Source organism: Gadus macrocephalus, chromosome 4, assembly GCF_031168955.1.
Source record: "Gadus macrocephalus chromosome 4, ASM3116895v1".
Taxonomy (NCBI): Eukaryota; Metazoa; Chordata; class Actinopteri; order Gadiformes; family Gadidae; genus Gadus; species Gadus macrocephalus.
In genome coordinates, this window is record NC_082385.1 from 9,231,353 (window position 1) to 9,259,133 (window position 27,781).

General features: G+C 44.4%; 3 protein-coding genes and 1 long non-coding RNA gene across 5 annotated transcripts in view; 2 read left to right on the forward strand and 2 right to left on the reverse strand.

Annotated features, from left to right (window-relative positions):
- Window positions 1–14,947, reverse strand: part of traf2b (Tnf receptor-associated factor 2b) — a 21,229-nt gene extending 6,282 nt beyond the window's left edge. The window contains exons 1-8 of the mRNA XM_060050023.1: window positions 14,807–14,947; window positions 11,888–12,107; window positions 9,707–9,785; window positions 7,105–7,203; window positions 4,809–4,970; window positions 4,641–4,715; window positions 1,075–1,149; window positions 210–425 (exon numbers count right to left, since the gene is read on the reverse strand). Coding sequence (XP_059906006.1) covers window positions 210–425; window positions 1,075–1,149; window positions 4,641–4,715; window positions 4,809–4,970; window positions 7,105–7,203; window positions 9,707–9,785; window positions 11,888–12,078 — 897 coding nt within the window. The 5' untranslated portion in view covers window positions 12,079–12,107; window positions 14,807–14,947. The remainder of the gene's footprint in view (window positions 1–209; window positions 426–1,074; window positions 1,150–4,640; window positions 4,716–4,808; window positions 4,971–7,104; window positions 7,204–9,706; window positions 9,786–11,887; window positions 12,108–14,806) is intronic.
- LOC132455937 (uncharacterized) lies at window positions 3,066–4,423 on the forward strand. Its single transcript, XR_009525348.1, has 2 exons — window positions 3,066–3,766; window positions 3,936–4,423. It is a non-coding gene; the product is annotated as an uncharacterized LOC132455937 (long non-coding RNA).
- Window positions 14,948–15,084: 137 nt separating the features above from the next.
- Window positions 15,085–19,019, forward strand: coq4 (coenzyme Q4 homolog (S. cerevisiae)). 2 transcript variants are annotated; one of them, XM_060050024.1, is made up of 7 exons: window positions 15,085–15,229; window positions 15,849–16,001; window positions 16,309–16,405; window positions 16,503–16,605; window positions 16,789–16,918; window positions 17,118–17,211; window positions 18,043–19,019. In XM_060050024.1, the coding sequence occupies exons 1-7, from the start codon at window positions 15,085–15,087 to the stop codon at window positions 18,212–18,214; spliced, it is 894 nt and encodes a 297-aa protein (XP_059906007.1). In that variant the 3' UTR covers window positions 18,215–19,019. The 2 variants fall into 2 exon arrangements, with proteins under 2 accessions (XP_059906007.1, XP_059906008.1); XM_060050025.1 differs by lacking the exon at window positions 15,085–15,229 and adding an exon at window positions 15,276–15,494.
- A 2,697-nt stretch (window positions 19,020–21,716) lies between these two features.
- On the reverse strand, window positions 21,717–27,305 carry bspry (B-box and SPRY domain containing). Its single transcript, XM_060050026.1, has 6 exons — window positions 26,760–27,305; window positions 26,329–26,427; window positions 24,509–24,739; window positions 24,288–24,313; window positions 24,020–24,144; window positions 21,717–23,286 (listed from the first exon to the last, which is right to left on the reverse strand). Exons 1-6 carry the CDS (start codon window positions 27,141–27,143, stop codon window positions 22,751–22,753), a joined length of 1,401 nt encoding a protein of 466 aa, XP_059906009.1. The 5' UTR covers window positions 27,144–27,305; the 3' UTR covers window positions 21,717–22,750.
- Between the last annotated feature and the right edge of the window lie 476 nt (window positions 27,306–27,781).

A 27,781-nucleotide genomic window follows, 5' to 3' on the forward strand; every position in this document is an offset into this window, starting at 1 on the left:
CCTGAACCAGCCATCCACCACAAACAACAGCGACTTACAATAAGTACATTTGACATAAGAAGCAAAACAATATATCACACGCCGCACACACACACACACACACACACACACACACACACACACACACACACACACACACACACACACACACACACACACACACACACACACACACACACACACACACACACACACACACACACACACACCTTCTTGTCCAGGTCGACGGCGGCCGGCGCGGCCCTGGCCCCCCCGTGGGCCCCCTCCTCAGGAGCCCGGTACAGGCAGCCAGGGTCCTCCTGCCAGTCCAGGGCGGACAGGCCGTCGGCCCGCCCGTGGACCAGGGACAGCACCATGGGCAGCAGCAGGCGCAGGTGCTCCATGGTGCTGGCCTGCTCATGGTCGCTGGGCTTGCCGTTCTCTATCTGGGGACGGAAGGGAGAGGAGTGTGAGAACACACGGGTGGACATTTTGTCGTTCGTTTTCTTGAGATGAAGTGAGCTTTCTTGAGATGAATTTTCTAGCATTGCTCTGCATTCATTGTATGCAGATCCATAGTAAGGTCTCAACGATGTCAATTAATTCCTTGTCATTCATGGGTATCATTGACACATTTTGCATATTAAAGCTTGCAATGTAAATTTAAAGCATGCAAAACATCAACTGTGAGGCAGTAAGTAGACGCATGGGCTGGCCTTTGATAACCTATATCCTTCTTGGCTACGAGGCATTCGCACGAAATGTGCAATTGAAGATAAAGGTTTCGCAATGTGATGTGAAAATGATAATGGCGAGTTCTCATTTAAATGTTCTCTTATTTGCATTTCTAAATCCTCTGGGTGCTTATTTTTTGCATTTCGTGAATGTGTGCACAATTCAGAGGAAATTTGACACAGATTAAAAGGCAATCTAAAGATTGATCTCCAGAAAAGAGGCAGAGAGTTACCGAATTAAATGTATTGAATATATACTGAATATGGCAGTTGAGACCACAATAACTATATCAAAGGAACTGGTTCTTGGCAGCTAAAGACCAACGATTACCATTTCAAATGAACCATCTGTTGGACCTACCACAGCTTTACAGCCCACTTCGCTGAAAGGACAGGCCGTTTTTGACTTGGCACAAGATCTGCTGTGGTCGTTGAACTGCAGATTAGAGAGTGGGTGGGGGAGAGAAAGAGTTAAAAGGAAAGAGAAAGAGTAAGCACCATCCATCAAGATAACCCAGCAATGAGTTCACAAGCTGCTAAACATTAACCCTTTCCCTAACGACAAGCCCACTGTCAAACATTGAATTATTTTACAACCTGGACCACCTTGCCTGTCAGTCACAGGTGTGTTAATAACACACTAATGGACTTTTTCCGCCTGTGGAATCTCTTTACCACTCCTCACACCCCAACAACATGTACCATTTCAAGATAACATTTCGGCTTATATTAATTGACTTGCCATTCAAGTCAATGGAACGCCAATCATTTGTCTTATCAGGATTTATCCATTTACTTGAGCATACATTTACTGCATATTGGTGGTCCGCTTTGGCTCAACTGATAGAGCAAGGCATTAACACTGAGAGGGTTATGAGTCTGATAGCTCTCTCCTCACTCCCTAAGGTCTTCACCAAGATCTTCAACCTGTCCCTGTCCAAATCCATATCCCATCGTGCCTGAAGTACGCCACCATCATCCCACTACCAAAAGAGCCTGTCATCAGCGACCTTAATGACTACCGCCAGGTCGCTCCCACACCAGTTATGATGAAGTGTGGTGTGTGACTGGTCCAGCACCGACCTTCGACCCACACCAGTTTGCCGACAGAGCAAATAGGTCCACCGAGGATGACATCGCCACTGCTCTTCACACTGCACTGACCCACCGCGAACACCACAGGAGCTATGTGAGGATGCTTTTCATTGACTTTAGCTCTGCCTTCAATGCCATCATCCCCAGCAGACTGGTCACCAAACTCATGGACTTAGGACTCTCCCAACCCGTCAGACTGGGACCTCAACCCTCCGCCCCCATCACACTCAGTCAGCACCGGCATCCCACAGGGCTCTATGTTGAGACTCCACTACACCCATGATTTTGCCCCCTCCCTCTCCACCAACGCCATTGTCAAGTTTGGGGACGACACAACTGTGGTTGGACTTATCTCAGGAGGAGATGAGACAGCCTACAGGGAGGAAGTCCAAAGATTGGCAGTGTGGTGTTCAGAAGAACAAAGGAAATCATCATAGACTTCCGTAAGAACAGTGCAGCCCCCCCAACCCCTCCTCATAAATGGGTACTGTGTGGAAAGGGTTTGACTTTAGATTCCTGGGAACACACACATCACAGAGGATCTCTCCTGGACTATAAACGCAACCACAGTAGTCAAGAAAGTACAATAAAGTATAACTGTATCTCCAGGCTGCTGTTCGGGTCTTTTGTACCTTACTATATTGCACCTTTTAACTACCTCAAAACACTACCGCCTACCGCTATTCCCCTCTGTTTAAGTCCCTTCAGAATGCACTGTTTCTGGTGTCTGTAGCTTTAATGCAAATGAGCTGCTACCCATTGACCAATGAGCTGTCAGAGTGAACCACAGCTTTGAGGAGAAGTGATTGTTGCCGTTTGCAACAATGGAGCTCTATATCTATATAATATAATAATAATATTATTATTAATTACACAGGCCTTTTCAATGCCGTGGAAAACTCCGTTCACTTGAATGGGCCCTTCAAAACTTCCGGCGGTGAATTATATTTGATAATTCCCCGTTGCCAACTATAATTGACCGCTGTCAAGGAAAGGGATTTTTTTTGCCGTCTTTCGTATCACTCCGCAAGTAGTCCGGTAATTTATCAACCCCAGTGTACTCGGTTGCCAAACGACGTCAACGTCTTTGGCTGACTATTTCTATGTTGATCAACCCTACGAATGCTGGTAACAAAAAAAAATTAAAGACACGCCTTTTTAAGTTATTTTTTTGTTTTGGCAAGTAGCCGTGTAATAAGCAGAATAATGTATAGAACGTCGCCGGTCATTATCGAAAATAAGCCTCTTCAGGGCGAAGCAAGACACCTCCGCTTCGCGTCGGTGTACTGTTTGCCCTGTTGGGGCTTATTTTCCCAATAATGACCGGAGTTCTATACATTATCCCTTACATAATATATAGGTATTTATATAATATATATAATATCACGGCCAAAAGCTATGTGCGTCTCGGAGACTATTTTGAATCATAAAGACTGCGTCTGACGTCTCTGGTACTTCCACAACAAGTAAAGACTCGTAGTGGGGGTTATATCGGCCATGGTTGTGAAGAATTGGGGGAAAGGAACTTTGGCCATATTAAACCGCGACATGGAGGAGAAAGGGATATTACTGCCGGACTGCCGCCAGAGCTCCGGCGGCAGTCCGGCACAAATACGCGAGATTTGTGATTTATCCAAACTTCTATTTGTCGCTTGTGGGGGCAGTAATGCGCCTTTGCTACATCTAGCCTGCCAGAACCTAAAGAAGGAGAAGGAAAAGAAGAGGAGGAGAAGGAGGGGAAGCAGGGGAAGCATCGAAAGCAGCCATAAGCTGTGTTCGAAATCGTTCCCTATCACGGATATAGTGTACTATTTAGGGTGCTCGCCATTTTGTAGTGGTGTTCGAATTCTCAGTGGTTAATTTCATGCACTATATAGTGCACTTAAAATACCCACAATTTGAGTGTACATACGATGTAGCCTACATGTTACTCCCGTATACCACAATGCAATGCGGTCGTGTTTTTCCGGAGGAGAAGAAGAGGCTGAATAACCGCGAAAACGAATACCTTTAATCAAAGTACATTTTGGGTACTTTGATTTGGTTTTGCACATAATATTGTTCGCAATTGAAAAAAAGAGAATTATTTAATTACATTTATTCTAATTTAACTTTTATAAATTTTAGTTTTAGTTTCAATTTCATGCATGTAAAGAGTTATCATAAAACATTTCAAAATGCATGCGCGACTTGGTTAAATAAAAGTCTGTTGGTCCAGTCATATAATTTGTCATTGTAGTTTTCTTAAAATCTCGTCTCGTCTCGTTCTCGTGAACCCAATATCGTGTCTCGTCTCGTCTCGTGAGCTGAGTGTATCGTCACACCCCTAGTAGGCGGGGTACTTTCAGAAATGCATATCTCACTCAAAAAATCATGTGTGTTGGAGCACCAGAGACCCAAAACAACACCCCAAATCCCAGGAAAAGTGTTGTTTTCATAATATGTCCCCTTTAATAGCACATTTGGAGTATGGGGAAATGCACTTTCGGTCCTCTTTGTAACTTATTGCAAGGTCAGTCTGACATTAAAGTTCACTTTGACATTTCACAAGCCCCTTAAAAAACATCCCGAATGTACCACTTGAACTACAAAAAAAAAAATGGACTACACTACTGGGCAATACCTTTGACCTCAGCTGCTATTCTTATTTAACCGTATATTTTATCATCATTTGTTATGCATATATTTTTTACCTTTCTTATATATTCAAATTGTGTTGTTGTGAGTCACACCGTCTGGACGACATTTCAATTTCGTTGTACTATGTGAAATGACAATAAAAGAGAATTCTATTCTACACCGAGTACCGGGATTCAATAACGACCTACAAACCTTTTCTCTGGGGATTTTCTTCTTACCGCAATCCTTGCACTGCAGAGGAAACTTCACGCAGGTCTCATCATGGGCCTGCGACGGAACAAGCCAGGGCATCAGTCATGTGTGGCCGTAGTGCAATACACGATTACGTCCGATCACACCCAGTGAAATGTTCTCACGTACCTTTATTTCGTTGTAGGTGAAGCTCACTTTGCAGTACTTGCAGTTCAACGTTCTCGCTTCACATTCTCTGTCGGCGTGCCGTTCCCTATGTATGCGCAGGATTAAGTTCTTGCAGGCCTCGCACTGGACCTGTTCATATTCACAGAGGCCTTCGTGTTGCGCCTGAAAGGAGAAAAATACAATGATTGTGGTTTTATTTATCTTTTCTATTTTACATCGGTGTATTAAATAAGGTGCTGTAAGTGGTATTCAAGAGTTGTAAAGAGAGAGAGAGCAGAAAAGAGCCAACCAAAAAATGGACAACAACCAAAGAAATTCATCCAAACCACTCATGGAACAGATGCACAGATTGGTCAGAAATGACCCGGGAGCGATCTAAGATCTAAAACGACTCATACAGAGGCCGGAGTAATCATCTCAAAACTGATTCTCACAGCACGTTGAATATACAGAAACTGTACGCAGTTGAGGTAGAAGGGTATAGCTTGACCTTAATCTCACACAGACTTTAAACCTCCTGTCACCTGCTCCGACACGCTCATGCACTGAATAGTAATAACACAAGCATGCACCTGTGCATACACATTCCTCCTTTCGGTTCCTTATGACTGAGGTTTTTTGCAGACTACACCATAAAGTAGCAATTTAGAATAAATTAAACCTTGGGGCGCGCTCCGGTGGCTCAGTCCTGATCGCAGTGAACCGGATTCCTAACTATCTCACTCTATAATAAAGCATAAAAATGCTAAAATAAATCTTTGAAGCATTAGTGAAGGTGTAGTAAATAGTGAATTTACTACTATGGAGTACATTTATTATTTATGAAGCTTTGTTCATTCATGAATACTCATGAGTAAGATATTTATAATCAGATTAAATGATTGATAAGATTATAAAATAATGGTTTATCAAGTAACAATGCAGCAGTACCAAGCAAAAAGTAATTAAAGCAGTAAGGCATTGATAGTCCTCACCTTAGATAAGCTCACACAAGACGTAACTCATGCTTTCCGTTTACCTGAACTAAACATGAATTACAGCATTAAGTGTTTCAAAAACATGAACATGTTTAATAGTTTGTAAATCCTCAGCTTATGCTTTATAAAAGTATTTTTCTCATTATCTTCATAATGAATGAGGATTCATGTATGAACATTTTATAAATGCTGAATTCACTATGAACTCACTATTAACTACTGCTTTACTAAGGTTTCAAACTGGCAGTCATTCTAAAGTGCCAACCACTACAGAATAACTAGATAACTTATTCTTTATGTTTTAAATCAGGCATTAGTGTTCGGCTGGTAGAATTCTCGTCTGTTCCCCACCGATGCAAAACACTCTCAAATGTTCCATCTGGTATAAATAAAGCTCATCTCTTCTCTTAACTTCCTTGGTTAAACTTCCAGTGAGACGTAGATAGTAAAGTAGCGGTTAACATATAGGACAATATCGATGCTTATATTTGCTATTACTTACTGTTGGAAATACAACAAAGCGACACCACACAGAGAAACCATCAACAATTCTCACAAATCAACTTTTTGCGGGGCATTGTACGTCCATGAATCCACCCCATTGTGCATTGTGCAAAACTCGTGGTACTGGTAAGAAATCCCCACTTGAATATAGCATTGAAACCCGGGCAGCTCCCTTAACACACAATGATAGCAGGCCATAACCGCCATGCTGTCATTGTTAGGAAATTAGGAAATGGACAACATTCCCCAAGTGATGAAGTATTACGAGTCAATGACCCAAATAACCATTTCACTTTAATTGGCACTGTAACACCAGTTCCTCTTCCACATCACCAGTAATCAAGCTGATTAGACATACATTGCATGTTCTTCTGCTGTTCTCCCCCCCCCCACCCCCCCACGGTACTTTTCCGCTGTGTGTCGTTGACATATGAGCTATGTGGGCCTGGTGGGGGTTTGGTGTGGTAGGGACTTTCCAGCCTGCTGTGTTACGTTTCACTTCCTTTTCACAACGGCCAGTTCACCCGTAACAGAAACTCACCACAGGGCTGCAGCCTCAGCTCCTGAATCCACCGTGAACTTCTATTTGCTGTTCTTTTCCCATTATAGCTACTAGGAATCTCCATTTCAAACAAAACCTCCCTCAATTTCATAAAAGAAAGTCAACAGACAGAGTCAACAGAGAGTTATGTTTGTTTTGTGCTTTTTACCAAACAGAGCAAATAAGGCTGATTGAACTCAATTAAAGCCCAAAAGAAACCAGATTAATGCCAGACGTTTTAGGACCATTTTGGGATACATCTTTTCCGTCTCACCTCATACTCTTTCACTGAACCCGTCCAAGTGCATCCTTGGTGGAGACACCTGGCTGGCAGGCTGGCGATCTCCCTGCCAGCAGCATTGTCTGGGAAAGCCTGTCGAATGAATCAGAGCAAGAACACATCAGCGTCAACAAAAGAGTACTCGCATGCAAGAAGTCTAGCCCCGAGTAATTGCTACCAACGTGTGGGCGCTTTGTTCTTCTGAACGGAAACTAAAGGGGAATACTTTTAGTCTACGCGGAAGCGGTCAGGGGGGGGTTCCCCCTTAATTGTTGATTCAATTTCCTCCAAGTGGATGAACAAAAAGTCCCTCACAGCATCCACTTCCTGTTTGCATTTTTTTCTTATAAAAATAGATTATCTCGGTTGTCATGGTTTAAATACCAAGCAGTTTCACATGCTGGCAACTCCAAACAGACTGAGAATAGGTGGATATATTTAGGCAAGAAAGTAGTTGTCATGACAGAACATGTCTATTAGAATGGACAATATATAAATATATTTGAGAAACTTACTGTCTGTCTGTCTGTCTGTCTGTCTGTCTGTCTGTCTGTCTGTCTGTCTGTCTGTCTGTCTGTCTGTCTGTCTGTCTGTCTGTCTGTCTGTCTGTCTGTCTGTCTGTCTGTCTGTCTGTCTGTCTGTCTGTCTGTCTGTCTGTCTGTCTGTCTGTCTGTCTGTCTGTCTGTCTGTCTGTCTGTCTGTCTGTCTGTCTGTCTGTCTGTCTGTCTGTCTGTCTGTCTGTCTGTCTGTCTGTCTGTCTGTCTGTCTGTCTGTCTGTCTGTCTGTCTGTCTGTCTGTCTGTCTGTCTGTCTGTCTGTCTGTCTGTCTGTCTGTCTGTCTGTCTGTCTGTCTGTCTGTCTGTCTGTCTGTCTGTCTGTCTGTCTGTCTGTCTGTCTGTCTGTCTGTCTGTCTGTCTGTCTGTCTGTCTGTCTGTCTGTCTGTCTGTCTGTCTGTCTGTCTGTCTGTCTGTCTGTCTGTCTGTCTGTCTGTCTGTCTGTCTGTCTGTCTGTCTGTCTGTCTGTCTGTCTGTCTGTCTGTCTGTCTGTCTGTCTGTCTGTCTGTCTGTCTGTCTGTCTGTCTGTCTGTCTGTCTGTCTGTCTGTCTGTCTGTCTGTCTGTCTGTCTGTCTGTCTGTCTGTCTGTCTGTCTGTCTGTCTGTCTGTCTGTCTGTCTGTCTGTCTGTCTGTCTGTCTGTCTGTCTGTCTGTCTGTCTGTCTGTCTGTCTGTCTGTCTGTCTGTCTGTCTGTCTGTCTGTCTGTCTGTCTGTCTGTCTGTCTGTCTGTCTGTCTGTCTGTCTGTCTGTCTGTCTGTCTGTCTGTCTGTCTGTCTGTCTGTCTGTCTGTCTGTCTGTCTGTCTGTCTGTCTGTCTGTCTGTCTGTCTGTCTGTCTGTCTGTCTGTCTGTCTGTCTGTCTGTCTGTCTGTCTGTCTGTCTGTCTGTCTGTCTGTCTGTCTGTCTGTCTGTCTGTCTGTCTGTCTGTCTGTCTGTCTGTCTGTCTGTCTGTCTGTCTGTCTGTCTGTCTGTCTGTCTGTCTGTCTGTCTGTCTGTCTGTCTGTCTGTCTGTCTGTCTGTCTGTCTGTCTGTCTGTCTGTCTGTCTGTCTGTCTGTCTGTCTGTCTGTCTGTCTGTCTGTCTGTCTGTCTGTCTGTCTGTCTGTCTGTCTGTCTGTCTGTCTGTCTGTCTGTCTGTCTGTCTGTCTGTCTGTCTGTCTGTCTGTCTGTCTGTCTGTCTGTCTGTCTGTCTGTCTGTCTGTCTGTCTGTCTGTCTGTCTGTCTGTCTGTCTGTCTGTCTGTCTGTCTGTCTGTCTGTCTGTCTGTCTGTCTGTCTGTCTGTCTGTCTGTCTGTCTGTCTGTCTGTCTGTCTGTCTGTCTGTCTGTCTGTCTGTCTGTCTGTCTGTCTGTCTGTCTGTCTGTCTGTCTGTCTGTCTGTCTGTCTGTCTGTCTGTCTGTCTGTCTGTCTGTCTGTCTGTCTGTCTGTCTGTCTGTCTGTCTGTCTGTCTGTCTGTCTGTCTGTCTGTCTGTCTGTCTGTCTGTCTGTCTGTCTGTCTGTCTGTCTGTCTGTCTGTCTGTCTGTCTGTCTGTCTGTCTGTCTGTCTGTCTGTCTGTCTGTCTGTCTGTCTGTCTGTCTGTCTGTCTGTCTGTCTGTCTGTCTGTCTGTCTGTCTGTCTGTCTGTCTGTCTGTCTGTCTGTCTGTCTGTCTGTCTGTCTGTCTGTCTGTCTGTCTGTCTGTCTGTCTGTCTGTCTGTCTGTCTGTCTGTCTGTCTGTCTGTCTGTCTGTCTGTCTGTCTGTCTGTCTGTCTGTCTGTCTGTCTGTCTGTCTGTCTGTCTGTCTGTCTGTCTGTCTGTCTGTCTGTCTGTCTGTCTGTCTGTCTGTCTGTCTGTCTGTCTGTCTGTCTGTCTGTCTGTCTGTCTGTCTGTCTGTCTGTCTGTCTGTCTGTCTGTCTGTCTGTCTGTCTGTGTGTGTGTGTGTGTGTGTGTGTGTGTGTGTGTGTGTGTGTGTGTGTGTGTGTGTGTGTGTGTGTGTGTGTGTGTGTGTGTGTGTGTGTGTGTGTGTGTGTGTGTGAGATCATGACAACAGCAGTCAAGATGTCATTGCTCACCTGGTCGCTGTTCAGAATGGACATAGGCTCCTCGTATATCTCCTCCTGGCGACAGGCTTCACAAGGCTTGGGGCCAGAGCTAACAAATAAGACAGGTTTATCACTTAACAGCACACTAGCATGCCATGTGGGTCGCTCGTTGGGAAATGACAGCCAACTATGACAACAATGTCCATCCTTGATGGATTACACAGTTTATCGTTTATCATAGATGCAGTTGTTAGGTCAAAATTGAAGTACAGAACTCCAATATTCAGTTTAGATGCTGTATGCTGTAAGAAAAACGTGTTTCCAGTGTTATGAACACTTTATTATTGGTTAAATTTGTGTGTGTGGGTTTGGCAGTTTGAGGTAAAGTAATGATAGGGTTTAAAGAAAATAATCAATGGGCAGGCATGGGTACTGGAATAGCAATACAAAGTTGTATTTATGAAGGTTAAGATGTATTCAGATCTTCATTCCAAACCCTGACTGTCCCTTTCCACAAAATAATGAGTATGATAATCTGTATGACGGATACTGATTCTCAAGAACACATTCCAGTGTGTTTGAGTACTGCTTGGTAAATCAGTGCTTTATCTTGGTTTTAAAAAGGAATGAGAAATTATTATTGATCTTGCTTTACCTCGAAGCTTATATTGATGATCATTAAGATGATCATAATGAGCACTCTTCTGTTTACATGAACATTAAAGATGATCTATCAAGTTTGACTAAATGAACCTTTTCGAGTTAAGATATCACGGTAATACTACAATTCTACAAATGATATTGTTCGATTTGAATCTATCATAATGTTTATTTAAAAGAAGATGAGGTCATCAAAAGAATTAGATCATTTCAACATTGCCATAACTTGGTTGTTTTGGATCATTTCCCTTCTCGTCAACAAGACTGGGACTTTCAGGGTTATTCAAGTTCTCATGAGAAGAAAAATATTCCAATAAGAAAGCTTATGACATTTAAGCTAATAATGAATTGCCCCTTAGGTAGTTACTGGACTGAGTGGAAGAAAAGAACACAGTTACTATGTGAACCTAAATGCCCCCTCAAATGATGGAGCTAGGGGCTTTTTAGTCCCATTTAACTATACAACTACATCAGCTGTACATCACCTGTAAAAACACCATCTAATACCAGGTTCTCACAAGTCACAATTTTCGCCAATTGTTTATACATACAGGGGCTGCACAACATATATATCAATGTTAAATCGATATTGGGATGTGAGACTAGACATTTAAATTCATATTCATATTTTAAGCTTGGCAAAAAAAAAAAATATATATATATATATATATATATAGTAAAAAAATCTGTTTAGTTTCACTTGAAACGGGTTTAATAACTTGGAGTTGAAAATAAAGTGAGAAATACAAATTTCATTTATGATATATTAAATTCACACAGGAGCATACAAAAATAGGCTTTACCATTTCGTTATTTCATATAGACTATTTATTGATTGATTTACCAGAAAACATGATATATGGTGAATTATATCGTTATCGGGATATCAAATGACCTCAATCCGGATGGAGGATTGGACTAGGTCGCCCAGCCCTAGTTGAAGTAGGGCTTACTATAGTTGCGGCAAGTTAGATCTGCTCTATTCCATTCCCATGCAGGAGACTAATCTTATTGAAGCGTTCGATTGGACGAAGGGGTCCCCTGTGTGCCTACAACACCAACATATCAACCAATACACCAATGTATTAGTAATTAATTCACAATACATTCATGTATTAATAAACAATCAATACGTCAGTGATCTTTTTGTTTTTTTTTGCGTGAAAAGGGGTTAATGTGAGAAGCTGACAAAAAAGGATGCGTTGCGCCCCGAAGGAACGGGACACCGGTCTTCGTATTAAAACAAGCGCCAAGCGTCACGTGATGGTGTGACAGCAGCAGCACAGCACTAGCACACGCCAGCGGCAGGTCTATCCCTTAAAGAACAGCCCCGAGGTCAATGGAGAAACAAATAAACCAAGATGTGCTGCTGATGAGGCAAGCCAAGTCAGGTCCGCCGTCCCGGGCCGGGGGGGGAGGGGGGGGGGGGGGGGGGTCAGTCTGTCTGAGCATGCCCAGGAACAGGTGCAGTGGGAGAGGAAGAGGAGAAACAAAACAAAAAGGTGGTGGCTTTAGCACACAGGTGGGCGAAGACTGCCCTGGGGGGTCTACCTGGTGAGCAGGCGGAGGCAGTGGACACAGAAGCGGTGTCCGCACATAGCCTGGACCGGCTTCCTCAGCACCTGGCGACACTGCTGGCATTTGTACTTGTCCTCCATGGGCACCGACAGCACGCTGAGAGGGATGCCCGGCAGGGAGACGCATGGTGAAGGGCTGCAGCAGTCTACCGAGATGTGGGCCATTGTTCTCCATCAAACGCACTGGCTGAGCCCTGGGGGACACACAGACAGAGCACGAAAGACAAGTTCAAACTTAATTATATTTATTTATTGTAATCAATTGTAGTAGAAGATAATAACTTCAGCACCTGGGGGAGCATTAAGACGCCAGGTTTAACTGGGACAAAGGTGCGAAACAGCAGAAGGTTAAACTCGACAGCGAGCCGTCCCAGCGGCACAAGCGTCCTGCTCTACAACAAAGATCCACCATGAGTCCCTCGGGGGAAAAAAACGCAGCTGAGCTCAATCCCATGTATCCATCCTTCTGTACAGCTGTTAGACCTTATGGGAACATACACCGCCCCCGAGTGTCCTGCCAGCTCCTCTGTTCATTCATCCCGGCTTCTCCTCTTAACAACGGCCTCTTATCCCGCAGGTTTCCGTCCTGCCTACTCCGTTAGCCTGCATCCTGTCCAGTGCCACTCAGGCCGCGGCTTCGCTGTCTCCACAACTCGCCTGCCAATGGACTGTATTGCTTGCTTGCACAAGAGGTTCCCTTTTAAAAGCGTCAGCAGTGTGCGGTTCGCCGCTGCTGTAATGTGTCTATAGTGTATATCTCTTGGTCTACTCTATTGGGAGCACTCACGTTTGCAACCGTCCCTTCCGAACAGAGTTTTTTCCACCTCTGCACACACACACACACACCCCTGCTTTGTGTAGTCAAAGTTCAAGCATGTTTAGTAAGGTCAAAGTTTACCCTTAGATAGGAACCACACAACCCTAGATACAGTCATCTCATCTCCACCCACTATACCATGCATTTTGAAAAATACAATGGGTGTGTGTGACTCAAATTGTATCAAGCAGGTTGTTTTTTTATATTCCACCTATGACTTGACTGTTGCAAGGGACTCAAGCCCCACTGTGGGGCCGTCGCCCTGGGAGCCACATGTTACTATGACTTCCTGGGGCCCGCTACTGCCGCTGCCAATTACATGCAGCCTCTCTGCCAGAACCAGAGACAAAAACAAAACACAAGCAGGGGGAATTTAGGAAACCTAACCACCCATGACCAAATACTCAACAAAGCAGTGTTTTGTCCACACACACAAAAAATAATAATACCACAAGACAAAAAAAAAAAGGCAAAACCATCCCTTGGAGGTTTCTACTTCTAGTTTGCATTATAAATCCCCAATTCAATGACGTTACAAATGGTGAAAGCAGTTGGAGTCAGGCCATTGTGCGAGATTGTTGTCATGGGACAACCAACCATACAACCAACAGAAATCAGCCATCCCCAAAGGATCCAGGTGTTAACAGAATGCCTACAGGATACTGGCCAGGCTACACCCGTTTGCACAAACACAGCTATTCTGTAACTAATAACTATACAAGGCCTGTAACTTGAATGAAGCTTGGTACAACTTATAATTAGCCTATACCACAGGCATGACACACAATGTTAACCCTTAGAGAGATGACATTTCCGAGAGGAACCAGGGGGAAAACATACAGAATCACAAGCTAGCAAATTCTCTCATATTATATACCATGTCATGGAAAGGAGAGGAAATTATTCTGTACATAGTCACCCTCTCACACAAAACCAGTGGACCACCATGCATGAAACCTATGGACCAATGAACATACACCCCACACTTAGTGGAAGCAATGATGAATGGCCTCTTGGATGGATGGCCGATGACATACACACATTAGCATCCGATAGACTACAGAGTACACACTCACATTCTTATGCTTAGAACAAAATTAATTTTGTAAGAATCTGTCTAGTGACGAGGACCCATTAAAATAGTTTACAAACAAGATTAGTGGGTGTGAAAACCTGGGCACTTAATAGACACAATTAGTGTGTTTTAGAAAAAACTTGTTGACTGATTTGTTCATAAATGGGCAAGACTACAGAATCAACCACCATCAGTTGAAATTGATCAAATAGCCTCTTTCCAAAGTTTCAATTTTTGTAAAAGTACAAAAGGTACAGTTACAGGTACAGGTGCAGCCACAATATCCAGAGAGATACTCAACACTGCAGTTATATTTTCATTAGTAATATGTAAATGTGATATGTGTGTATATGTGTGTTCATTAGTTAATGCAGTAAAAGTTATTATATAACATTAGCATAACTGTTAGTCAATAGCTTAGCTTACAATATCATTATTATCGTAGTTAACACGAACAGCATTAGTAAGTGATTACTATACTACATTATTATTACTATTAGGTTACGGTTAACTAACTGAGTTCTTTGTTACTTAATTCTTATTACTGCATTTACTAATGAAAATTAAAAGATTAACCATATCATAAAGTGTGACCATGTCTGAAACAAGTTAGAACTCATTCTTACTACGATCAATAACAAAAATTACGTGGAGGCTTTTTAATTATTTAAAGGGAACAACTTCCTGGACTGGTAATGTCCACATGATCCGTACCATTGCTGTGCTTTACAATGTCTAAAACCAAACAAGCATGAAACTATCCAAACGAACTCAACTAGGCTTTGTCGAAGTCCTTAACCATTGAAACACGTTTTAAACGCTTTCAGAAACTGGTTTTTACAACCTTGTGTTGTGTGTTTACCACAGACTCCCCTCACTGTACTTCTCGTGATCTCTGGTGCTCTCGCAGTATGTTACCGCCATGGCAGTACTGCCTGGTTCATGAGGGCTTCTCTCCGCCGCCCCAGCAGCGCGTAAACAAGGTAGGAAAAAGTACTCACCCGCAGTACAAAACAGTCCGTGTCCCGTCCCGTGCTGTGCATTCAGATCAGCTCGTGCTGGGGACGTTACTGGTGCTCATGGACGCTGTAAACGTTGGCAGCGGGGAACGTTTAGTAGGCGGATCGGTTAAAAGTTGAATATCAACTTCCGCTGAGTAACGAGCGTTACTAAGAACGGAATTGTCGGGGAAACATTTTATCGAACGCTTGCTCTTTGTTTTAGTTTTGCTTTAACGTGTAACCTAGGACGTGGTGGTATTATTTTAAGTCGTTTAATCATGGGGATCCTCGGTCTTGTAACCGAGGTTATTTGTAACGGGGGTTCTTTCAGAATGGCTAGGACTCGGGAGAGTAGGCGTTCGCCACATGGATATAACATATTTTACTCCACCCAAGAAAGAAGCACGAACTCAAACAATGCTCGTAGTTTTCTTTTGGGGTGAATGCAAACACTTATATTGTGTTCGAGACCAGAAAGCGGCTTGAGAGAGCGGAGCATAGCGCCAGACGCTGCTATGTCACCCTCAAAAAGGCTGGCGTCGCTCTTTATAGGTCCACGGAAACGACTGCCCGGTTTATTTGCGCCTGCGCAGAGCACACACACAAACACACAAGGGGAGAATGTTCCGGGTAAACACTGTGGGACGTTTCATAAGGGTCAGCCCGTACACCGCGCTGTCCTTGAAAGGTATTATGTGGTTATTATTCAGTAGTTATTAAATGCTTTAGCTAAATATAGGAACGTTGTGTATCATCGCCTAATCATGCCGTCTGTTTATGAGATATATCACTGTAGGCTACTAAATAGTGAAGCATAGTTTGACAGTGTTGAGTGCCAATTCACATGCCATTAAGGGGACATCGATAGCGATCACATACTTTACAACTTTAACTGTACCGTCATGGGCTAGAACAATAGCATGGTTGCAATTAGTTCACTTGACCCTATCCCTACTGTCTTACCTTTTGCTACGCGGACCAGGCAGGTGGTTGTGATACACCGAGACTAATGCCAGGCTCTACCCATCCATTTCTCGTTTAGCCTTGTGTGTCCGTCAACAGCACACTAGCAGTGAATCTGCAGACGGCTACTATGGCAGTCTGTACCCCGGACATATTCCCACCACCGTTCTCCAGAAAGCCCTGTTGGCTGTCGGCTCAGGGGTCGCCGCACTGCAGAATCCTTACAGGCATGGTAAGATACCTATCCTCCAATTAGTTGACAAGTATTGCTTCACGATCCTCTGGACTCGTCACTGCATACATTAAAAGACAGGTTAACCTTTTTTTGCAAATGTGAACATTTGGCTAATAAAATGAGGATGGATCCAATTTAAAATGTATTTTAATGTGGTCATTGAAATGCCAATTAGTGACAATTTATGTGGGTTCTATCAAATCTTCAATGCTCTTAACTTCCTATTAATTATTAGGAATTCTAAATCATTGTCTTTGGCACTGATTTATAATAAATTTAAATAATAAACGTCTTGATCGTGCAGACATGGTGGCCGTCCTTGGAGAGACCACAGGGTACCCGGCTCTGATTCAACTCAGAAACCGAATGAGAGACGATCCAGAAGGGGACATAATCCTTACGTAAGGCATTTCACCTCGTCCATTTAAATCAGTATTGCTATTATTGACCTGCATGTCCTTATTTGAGTCTCCCTCTCGTGTTATTTATTGGAGATAGAGAAAGGCCAAGAATCCGTCTGTCTACACTGGACCTGAACAAGATGGCTTCCCTGCCTGACGGCTCGTTTGGAAGAGAGTACCTCCGATTTCTTGACGACAATGTGAGTGACGGTTTTAAAGCGATACGTCATATTTATAAAATATTTGACGAGTAACCGTGAGGATGACATGCTAAAATCACCCCACCACAATTTATATCATTCCATTTTTAGTATTCACCTGTCCTTCTGATAAATGACTGCATTCATTCTTTTTATTTACCTATTGTTTTGCTTATCTTACAGAAAGTGACGCCAGACTCGCGGGCAGAGGTGAAGTTTGTTGACGATGAGGAGCTGGCGTATGTGATGCAGAGATACAGAGAGGTGCACGACCTGTTGCACACGATACTGGGCATGCCCACCAACATGCTGGGTGAGTCTGGCTGTAGACACACTGCGTTAGAATCCGAAGCATCTGGAGGGGTTGTTTGTGTAGCCGAACCCTTGCTGCCTTGATGAAGAGATCTACATAAACATTGGACATGACTTGACCGTATCTGTTGTTGACATTCTCAGTCTGGTCTGACCTTAGTTTGTAGCTTGTGATGGTGTTTTTCGTCGTGTGGTCCAAGGTGAGGTGGCGGTGAAGTGGTTTGAGGCGGCTCAGACCGGGCTGCCCATGTGTGTCCTTGGAGCCACGCTGGGTCCGCTGCGTCTCAGCTCAAGGTACAACAGCATATTTTGAATTAATTTTTTTGACAATTTTTTTGGCATTTCTATGCTTTATGATGTGAGAGAGACGGGAAGGTATGGGAGGTAGAGGGGAGGAAACGCAGCAAAGGACCACGGGTAAGAATAGAACCTGGGTCGCTGCGGTCAGGACTAGGGTTTAAGGCCTAGTCCTGACCGCTGCGACCCAGGTTCGATTCGTGCCAACAGCATACTCTGTGTTGTTGTTGTTGAAAGGAATATGAATGGAATGCAGCATGTCTGCATGAAATAAGGTGTTGTTATCACATAACTATGAGCTAACTCATGGCTATGAGATGACCACAAAAATGACATCAACGTGATATGTCGTGACAACATATCAGGATCATCTCATGTATTTTGTGCGTGTGTGTGTGTGTGTGTGTGTGTGTGTGTGTGTGTGTGTGTGTGTGTGTGTATATACATACATACATACATACATACATACATACATACATACATACATACATACATACATACATACATACATACATACATACATACATACATACATACATACATACATATTCTCCCCTGGAACTAAACTACAATCAAACTGCTCTGTCATAAAGGCGATCCATCATTGTTCAAAATACACAGAAGAATACTGTACTTTGTTTCTTCATGCAAGGAAGCTTCATATCAGATTCAATAAACAAACTAGGTGTCACAAACAAAACGGCAGATAAACTTGAATCGGGGCAGTCCTACACCGTGCCATGTTATTTGCCACCTATTGCGCAGTGGAGAACCAGGCTGTATACGGTGTTGATGGCTCCCTCTGCCCGTGCTCCTCTTTCCCCTCAGTCGCCTGGGGGCCCTGTTCAGCTCCCTGGGCCCTTGGGCCCTGCAGAACGGCCGGGGGGCCCGCTGTGTGCTCAGCATCTTCTACGAGCGGCGCTGGGAGCAGAGCCTGGAGGACCTGAGGGGGGAGCTGGGCATCCAGCCGCCACCCCTCCTGGGCAGAGCCTCCCCCTGAGCCCCCCCCCACCCACTGAGGCCTGGGGGCACATGACCCCTCCGGACAGGCGTCGACGGACCAGAAACCTCTCTGCTCGAAGCATGATTGGTGGCTCTAACAATGGACGTGAAGGGTTCTTCAGTTGAAACTTCGGACGAACTCAAGCTGTGTGCTCATGGTGGTGTCCGTTACAGAAGGGTATTTTTGTCGGTCAGTCATCCTTTATGAAAGGTGAAGGACAATTCGGAGAATTTAACAGAGCATAGTGAAATTTGAAAAAAATGTATTTTTAAGATTCAAGGGTTTTATTGGTCACATGCATGAAAAATGTCTGTTTCAGCTTGTTATTTATAGAGCTCTACTCATGGCCAGAACTATTTAAAGCTGTGCATTGAAGTTATGCATTCCAATGTTAAGCTTTTGATTATTTACTTTTGTTAATTTTTTCACCCTTGGAAGCTAGGTGCATAGCTACAACTCATAACAGACAATATTGTTCATTTTTGTGTCGTCATGGAATTTAAACGGCTTGTTTTGAATATAAAACATCTAAACTTTGACACCCCAATTTGACTCTTGGTTCAAATCGATCGATTACTCAACCAAACTGAAAAAATGTATAACGTATTGCTAATGTGTTCAGTCAAATGTTTAAGTGGTTTAAATCCTAATTTGACAATGCTGCCACCTTTTGGAATTCGGCAGCCACTGCAAGAGGGGTGCTTTCCATTTGTAGGAAGCTTGTCTCGCAAAGCCAGACCAAATTTCAGCAAGTAGAATGGTTTGGAACCACGCTATTTAAAGCCGTCTATCCGGGGGGAAACTGGGGTGGCCTGTTTTTATTTCTTTAAACCTATCACAATCGTCTAGGGCGGGGAAAACCCCGGGAAGCAGCAGCGGTGTCGAAGGGGAGCACAATACGGGAAATCCAGCAACAGGAAGCGGAGGAGACGAGTAAAGGTGGAATTCGACGCTAGCGCTATAGAGTGGCGAAGTCACGCCCCTTCCGGTAGGGCTCATGGGACCTATGAGATCGAAAAATTGAATGGGTGTCAATGGAGAGAAAATAATTATTTTCTGGTCCCGGTCTTTATATGCCCTGGATTACACATATGTTGTTTGTGGATTTAAAGGATAATTTTTCATGCAAAGAGTTCGACCGTTTATTGTGCAATTGTTCAGATAAAGGCTGTAGTGAAAACACAACGAGAAAGACTACACGGCTCGTATGTGACGTCACGCTCCCTGCGACTGGCGTGGAGAAGACCGACAATCTTCCCATCGGCATAACTGAAACTCTGCACGTGCCCCGATTTATAATGGTTTTCACCTCTTTCGATGCTTTTATCCTCCCCTTGGAAAAAGCGGTGAAGTGGGGCAGAGAGATCGCCATCTCTGTGCCGAGTTCCAAGGGCGGGTGTGGTGACGTATCTCATATGCGTCGAGAGCAGCGAAGAGCTGTAGTTCACAAAGCGGCCTCACATAAAACCTAAAATTATCAAACTTCTTCACAAACATTTTTAGTTTTCTTTGCATGACAAATTATCATTTAAATCCACAAACAACATATGTGTAATCCAGGGCATATAAAGACTGGGACCAGAAAATAATTATTTTCTCTCCATTGACACCCATTCATATTTTTCGATCTCATAGGTCCCATGAGCCCTACCGGAAGGGGCGTGACTTCGCCACTCTATAGACTGTCCATTTCCGCTCAGCCAGACTGGTAGGACCCTGGCTGTTTCCCAAAGTGAAGGCTGCAGCCTTGCTAGGACGCGTCCTTGCTAGTCGCGTCCTATGGAGATGAGACTAGAGTGCTAGATCGAGTGCTTCCTAGCGTTTGTAACGTCGGACTTTGGGAACGACTTGGTAGTGTGGAAGCGCTTCCGCTTCCGCTTTTTAATACTGCGTGTCCGCTTGTAAACACATGTGCGGTGCGCTTATGAATAAAACATGGCAGCAATCAAGCTGATCGATATTTATTTGACTTTTGTCTGTTATGAATGCGGTCATGTCTCCTTCGCATGGAGCCTCTTTGGGGAAGTCACAAAAGCTTTGTTGTGGTTGATCGAATTGTCTTTATTAAAAGGAAAATCCATTCAATTTTTATAAAACTAAGTGAAATTGTCTGAGAACTTAATTCATGCATCACATTTACAGTACGGTTGATTACTATTATGCAGGGGGAAAAAGACAAAGAAAGAGATGATAAACGTGTATTTATTTGGATATATTATTTAACTGATCTGATTCATTCATTCATATATGCCTACAATCTACCAGTGCTTTGAACACATAAGTATATCATATAAAATACAATTAAATACGTTCATTAAAAATTACAAACATTGCAAATGATCGGTTGTGCATTAATTGTACAACATTGGATAGTGGCACTATCCCTTCCACCGGTAAACAAATGTTTGTGCGCCACCCTCCTCGTGCCCACTGCATCGTCAGTCAACGGACGTGGGAAGGCGTGGCTGACGGATGGGGGAGTAGTCTTTGCAGAGGCAACCGTCAGCCAATCAAATCGCTTCGCCGGGTTCTTCCCGCTTCTTCCTGCTTGTTGCGAGGCAAGATGACCCGCTTTCCCGCTTTCCAGTATCGTCAGAGCCCGAGTCGCGTCACAGTGCTTAAATTTGCATACGCGATCTGATTGGATGACGGATCCGTCGCGGCCGAAAAAGTTGAACATTTTTCAACTTTTTGACGGTGGCGAACGCTCCAAGTCAACGGACGGATCCACAATGCATTGCGCGACCGTCCCCATTCAAAGTCAATGGGCAACGGACAACTGACGGAGGTAGTGGGCACGGGGCGGCGCACAAAAGCCTCCGTTTGCTGGGCTGACCCTAAAAAAAACCGATTCAACACAAACATAAATAGGTATACATAAATAATGTAATCTTGTGAGCGAGTAAATTTACATTGGTGACAGTGGTGTTTAACACCAGCTACGTCCATGCTAAATATAGCAACGTATCATTAAGTTGCAAAAACGTTTGAAAAGTGGCACAGGTCTTCAGGCTTGATTATTTGCATTAACATGATGAATCTATAAAAAGCAATACGGCACAAAATATTTCTGAAAACTAATATAACTTCACTTCGTTTGAACGTGTACTGCTCTGCCATTTTCAAGAACCCGCCCAGTGAACGCAGAGGATTGTGGGTAGTTTTGGCTCGTCTAGGATGCAGCGATGCATCCTTGAAAAATCTCGGAATTCTCAAAAACAAAGGACGCAAAAATGGCGCGGCTTTCGAGTGTCCTCAACATTGGAACAGTGCTTGTCGGCGTTCTATGACGTAGCGTCCTTAAAAGGGCGGCCGTTGAGCATGCTTCCTTGACATTGGGAAACAGCCACTGATACTTGAAGGTAAAAACAGTTTAATCGGCTGCTCATAATACAGCCGTAATGTCTCAAAACGCCCTATCATCTAACACTACAAAGGTTTTATTGTGAGGCTTTCTGGACCAAGGTGTAAGAAATAAAGACTAATCAGATATATATAATTTAATGCTTGGTCAGATTTTATTTCAAACCCCAAACCAAACCAGCACATTTCATTTAAAGTCTTTGCCCCAAGGTTAAATCAACCCAAATTTAGGAACATGATGGTTATGTTTCTAATGCAAATGTGGGTGTTGGGATTCAAGTAGCACAATTACATCATGATAATCAGAATATATATAGCTATATATATATATATACATAGAATATATAGTTTTGCACATACGCGCATATTTCTGTAAGAAATCAATGTCAGATTTAATTATTCCATGAAATATTAATACACTTCAGTTTGGGGGTATGGTCCCACCCTTTAGGGTAAGAATTGGGGCAAACTCACTATACAATACCCCATGGGGTATATCATAACTCAACCGTTTATGTAGGTTACAGACAATACAGAGCATAACCAAAGCAGGGGGAGGCCGGGTTTGGGGAAATCCAGCTCAGCACACTTGGCAGAGGGTGCGTGCGTGAGACTGAGGGTCTTTAATTGACCAATCAGTGTACGTGCGTTTGATTGGACCGTGTTGCTGTCAGGTGGCGGATGACTAGAGTGTACCGCCAGAACTAGCCACGCCCATATCATTGCAGTAAACATACAAAATGATTTACTGTGAAATGCATGACATGATATTTTATTTTTTTGTTTAAATGATATAATGGCAAAGCCTATGGAGCTGTAGTTACTTCCCTTTCTTAAAAATCTTTTACAATGTGAACAGATCAACGAACCAGCATTAATATTGAACATCAATAAACAGTAGGTAAGCACATTGTCAGTAAGTCCACGTTTCATTTTATGCCAAGACTTCATAATTTGATCAACAGACTAATACAGATAATCAATAAAATAGATCTAAATACAAAATAAAATACAAAACTAAACCTGTTCGCTCATTGACAGCCGCTGACAATGATGCAACATTCATTTCGGAGCAGCGGCTCCAATCAGTCCATTCATAAAAATCCTAAGACTAGCCCAAGATATTATTTAAAAAAATAAAAATGAACCCCAAGTGGCCGCAGTTGCGCGTCACTGCAGCAAGGTGGCGCTTCGGTCCGCCACGGCGCACGCGACCAGCAGCGGCGCGCTGAACGGGTGCGTGAGCGAGTGCAGCACGGTGCCCGAGTCGGGCTCGTAGAACAGCAGCGTGTGGCTGGGCCAGTCCAGCAGCACCCCCACCCTCTGCGGCCGCCGCACCACCCGCAGCGCCTGGTTCTTCCCGGCGTGGCAGAAGGAGTAGTCGCTGTCGTAGTGCGACAGCACCCAGGAGCAGTCGTTGTAGCCCAGCCGCGGCCCGTTCCCGGGGCCCTTGCGCTCCATGCTCTGGTAGCACACGCCCACCTTGAAGGCGCCGCTCTGGCCCACCTCCGTCACCCAGCTGTGGGTGCCCGTGGACATGGCGGCCGTGCCCAGCACGTTGGGCCAGTGGTCGAAGCGGGCGGGGTCGTAGGCGGGGGAATCGCGGGGTTGCCTCTTGGAGAAGGTGACGGTGCGCCCGTCCTCCGAGAGGGCCAGCAGGGGGCTGACGGTGCGCGGGTCGAACTGCAGGTCGGCCGGGCCGTACGCTGAGGAGGGCGGGGGGGAGAGGAGGGGTTTGATGAGAAGGGTTGTCTCACGATAATAATAATAATAATACATTTAATTTGCACCCTAACCCTAACCCTCTTTATGGAGGCCATCAGAGGCAATCCGTTTTCAGAATGGATGAAATGTTAATGAAGGTCTAATTAAGATGGTATCAAGATAGTTTTCCTCTGATAAATATGCACCCTTTGTTTTTCTTTCTACTTTTACATTTGTTTGTTTTTCTAACTTTTCTAACTTACTTACAGTGAACTCACATTACATTAAGGAGCAGTAAAGCGGTTTGGCATCAAGCATTCCCACAGGTAGACAGGGATTGAGCCTAGAACCATTTGGCCAGGACCCAAACCCCCTTAAGCCACTATGAGTATGATTATCCTGCCCCGCCCAAACGGTAATGTTTTGATACAGATGGAATCATGGGGTTTAAATGTTAAGCGTCATCTGGTTTTACATTTTCCTGATGACTGAACTACAACTCCCATGATTCCACCTGGTGTGAGTACAACACACCGGCATAACATTGATTTAGCAGACACGGTTGTCCAAAGTGACTTACAGTAAGTTCAACGATGAAGACAAACCCCCAAAAAGGGCATGAAACTTGCTTTGAGGTGCTACGGTATAGAAGCAAGAGATAGAGACCGAGAGACGGATAGAGAGATGAAAAGCTTTATTATTGTTTTTCAAGGAGGTTTCAAAGGGGGCCCTTACCAGCGGGGCCCAGCAGTACGGCCCCGGCCCACAGGCCCCTCAGCAGCTTGCTGTCGCTGCAGGCCGTGTTCAGGTTCAGCTTGTCTGTGTCACAGGGGTGCCCGACTCCCTCAGCCTCCTCCACTCTGTTAGACACACGCACACGCACAGGACATCAATCACACATCAATCAGGGTCATGGGATTTCCTCATGTGTTGAGGAAATCCCAATGCTTCAAAAAACTAAAAATGTAATATGTTATTTAAAAGAAGCATCTCATCTAATCACCTTTCGGTTATTTCCTGGCCGGCAGTCTGGAAGGCAAAAGGAAACAGGGGATCATTAACGTAGTCAACGACGTCGTCTCTCGTGACCATAAAGCTATATGTGCCACTCCTACACTGCTCGGTAACAAACAAGCGTTAAACATTAACCGAGGCCTGTGCGTGACTCTCGTTGGGTTTTATGATCCAAAAAAGAGACAAGAAAAACCAGAGTGAGTTCCCCACCGCTAGCTGGGCGTCGGCCGTGTGCGTGAGGACGTGCACCAGGCGCGAGCGCGTCTGCCCCAGGCCGCTGAGCGCCCGGCTCCAGTGGGAGCGCTGGGTGAGGAGGCCCTCCTCCACCCGCTCCTCCTCCCGCTGCACCGCCTCCAGGAGCCGCTGCTCCTCCTCCTCCAGGGCCTCCCTTACCCGGCTCCCCTGGGCCAGGATGTGCTCCCGGGCTCTGCTGGCCTCCGTCTGGGGGGGGGAGGAGAGGGAGGGAGGGAGGGAGGAAGGAGAGGGAGGGAGGGATGAGAGCCAGTTGGAGACGATGCTAGTGAATGCTAGGGACTTTTCCAACAGTGTGATGAAGTTGAATTTTGTTTTGGATGCAGTGTCGATTTCAAGACAACATTTTCGAAATCTAGTTCTAGTTCGTTAGGGGACTTTTGTTTTGACGTGACATCAAAATGAAAAATGAAAAATGTCTTCAAACAGCTTTATCACAACATTGGAACATTGTGTTGCGCTGTACAGGGCGATGTGCGGGAGCCTTGTGTAGGTTAGTGATAAGCTGCGGTGGAAGTAATCAGCTTCACCTTTTGTGCAAATATAAAAACAACAATAGTCAAATGAACAGAGGCAGGCGACATACGACAAATGACAACAGATAGATGATAGCGATTGACAGAGACAAACAGGCAGACAGGCAGGCAGACAGACAGACAGACAGACAGACAGACAGAGACACAGACGGACAGTAAGGTAGGCAGAGACGCAGACGGACAGACAAACAGGCAGCCAGACAGGCAGGCAGACACACACAGGCAGGCAGACAGACAGACGGAGACGCAGACGGACAGACAGACAGGAAGACAGAGAGACAGATAGACAGGCAAGCCGACAGGCAGACGGATAGATGGATGGAGTATGACACAAATTAATTGTCACAAATTCGTCACAAATGAATGAGACACACTCTCTGTAAATCTACTCTGTCAGGTCTCAAGAGGATGATGGGAGCATTCTTGGAGCTTGAGCGGCACTTTATAGCTTATTCTCCGATTGCATTCCCATTGCACCCATCACTTCCTAGAACAGGAGTTCCAACAGTTGAGCTGTTTTCTTTATTTAAATGAACTTATTTCAGTTTGTGTCTCACCGACTCTTCAGGGTCATGTCATGGTTGACTCTGGGTCTCAACTATACTGCCAATTATTATTATAGAGCATAACCTGCCAGTGTTTCCCTCTTTCTCTTCTTCCGATCACATGTGTTTACCTTCCCTGTCCACCAGAGAGACCCTCCTCCACATAGTGCATGGGTGGGCGGATAATTACAATGTCTCCATTCATGCTATACGGTGCATGGATGCGTACTAACAATGTGTTGATTCTCGCTACATGGTGCATGGATGCATCATAACAATCTCTTCATTCTTGCCATAGGGTGCATGGATGCATATTAACAATGTCCTTGTCTAGGTGTACACCTGTCTTGTGCTTCAGCCTGGATTGTGACAAATCTCTGTATACTTTCAACTTTGGTCGTATGCAGTCTGAACGTTTTCTAATGCGGGTATTAGTCAAGTTATTAATAGAAATACTGTGAGTTTGTCATCCCTCAGGTCCTGAGGTAAGATGCATTTTATTAATCCCTGAGGATAAATACCTAGTGACAGTAGTCATCATAACTATACAATGATGAGGTTTCGAATATAGACCCACCCAGACCAGAAACCAGCATCTCTGTTAAGTCGTTGTAGGTATTACTATGTTTTCTTTTCACAGGAACAAGCATGACTTGATTGTCATGAATGAGTCATCAGGAGCACCAGGACTTCTTACCTGCAGAGCTCGTTCTTTGGCTGCTAAAGTATGGTTGACAAAGCGCTCAATCCGCTGCGCCTGCAGCTGGATTTTCTCACACACGTCGACCAGCTGGTTCTGTTAAGGGGGAGACGGGCACATACTGTACTGTAATGCATTGCTTCACTCACTGCGCGTCAATGAAGGCTCCTGTCATCCTGTCACAAAGGGGCAAAACTGAAACTACATCCCCGTCAGCGCACAGTCACACCCTTTAGTTGAAATGGTTTTGCCCGGCTGTATAATTTCATGAAATCAACCTAGAGTAAAATTAAATGTTCAGTGCCTCTCTTAATTCTAGTTTTCACATTAATACATAACCTTGCTCTAAAATGTGACACTGAGTGTGTCACATCTGATGACAGTAAGCATGGTAGGCTCTTATTAGGTATTTCACTGAGCGCTCTTACCCGGATGGCTGTGACTCTGGTGGTCAGCTGTGTGACCGAGTGTCCGTGGCAGGAACCCACGATGGCGCAGTGGGAGCATATCAGTTTCTGCTCCGAAATACAAAACCAGTCCAGCTCTGATTCATGCTCCACGCATAATTCAGACTCGACCGAGAATATCCCCGACTCCGTATCGGAGGTGGTGGACGCCGATGTGGCACGGACGAAAGGAGGCTCGTCTTTCGTCGGTGATCCCTTCGGTGGTAGGTTATTGTTGAAAGAAGATGGGGGAAAAAGTTGTGGTTCAAACTCCATATTTCTTAGATCCATCTTCGAACCGTGTTCTCTGCTGTCCAGGTCAGCGGATACACTAGCGATGGAGCTGGTTTCTGGTTTTGTGCCCATGGCACAAATGAGAAGTAGTCTAGGTTCAGACTAGGGAGCAGGTGTGTGGGGAAACCGGTCCGCGCCCGGGCTCCTATAACACAGGTGTAACAGGTATGCTAACGTTAGCCATGGACACGGAAGTAAGCGCCACTCCAGAGGTCAATCTGGAAAAGCCCGTTTATCAGCCTGTGACAAACGAAAGTATGATCACTATGGAAATGGCCCTACCGGTGTCTTTGATACCATGTGGGACTTGAAATACGTTTCTTCCCAGTTTGAAATCTTTTTTGAGCTAATCTATGAATCATTTTATAGAAAGGATGATACAATAATTGATGCCAAGCTTTTAGTCATTTAATTGATAAGGGATTTTCTTTCTTTAAATCTTTTGCCCCTAATCTGAAGATAGATAGATAGATAGATAGATAGATAGATAGATAGATAGATAGATAGATAGATAGATAGATAGATAGATAGATAGATAGATAGATAGATAGATAGATAGATAGATAGATAGATAGATAGATAGATAGATAGCGGAACAGCTGAGACCACCAACCTCTCCATTAACTTTACATACACTTTCCTATGCTAGTTTAACAATACTTCCAAAAATATTTATATTGTAATCCACTACTGTGTTCAACTTTATGGTT

Coding starts and splice junctions, on each gene's coding strand:
- coq4 (XM_060050024.1), top strand. CDS start 15,085: ATGGGGATCCTCGGTCTTGTAACCGAGGTTATTTGTAACGGGGGTTCT. Junction 16,606..16,788: donor TCCGATTTCTTGACGACAAT/GTGAGTGACGGT, acceptor CTTATCTTACAG/AAAGTGACGCCAGACTCGCG. Junction 17,212..18,042: donor CCGCTGCGTCTCAGCTCAAG/GTACAACAGCAT, acceptor CTTTCCCCTCAG/TCGCCTGGGGGCCCTGTTCA.
- bspry (XM_060050026.1), bottom strand. CDS start 27,143: ATGGGCACAAAACCAGAAACCAGCTCCATCGCTAGTGTATCCGCTGAC. Junction 24,740..26,328: donor CCAAAGAACGAGCTCTGCAG/GTAAGAAGTCCT, acceptor TCCCCCCCCCAG/ACGGAGGCCAGCAGAGCCCG. Junction 24,145..24,287: donor GGCCAGGAAATAACCGAAAG/GTGATTAGATGA, acceptor TGTGTCTAACAG/AGTGGAGGAGGCTGAGGGAG.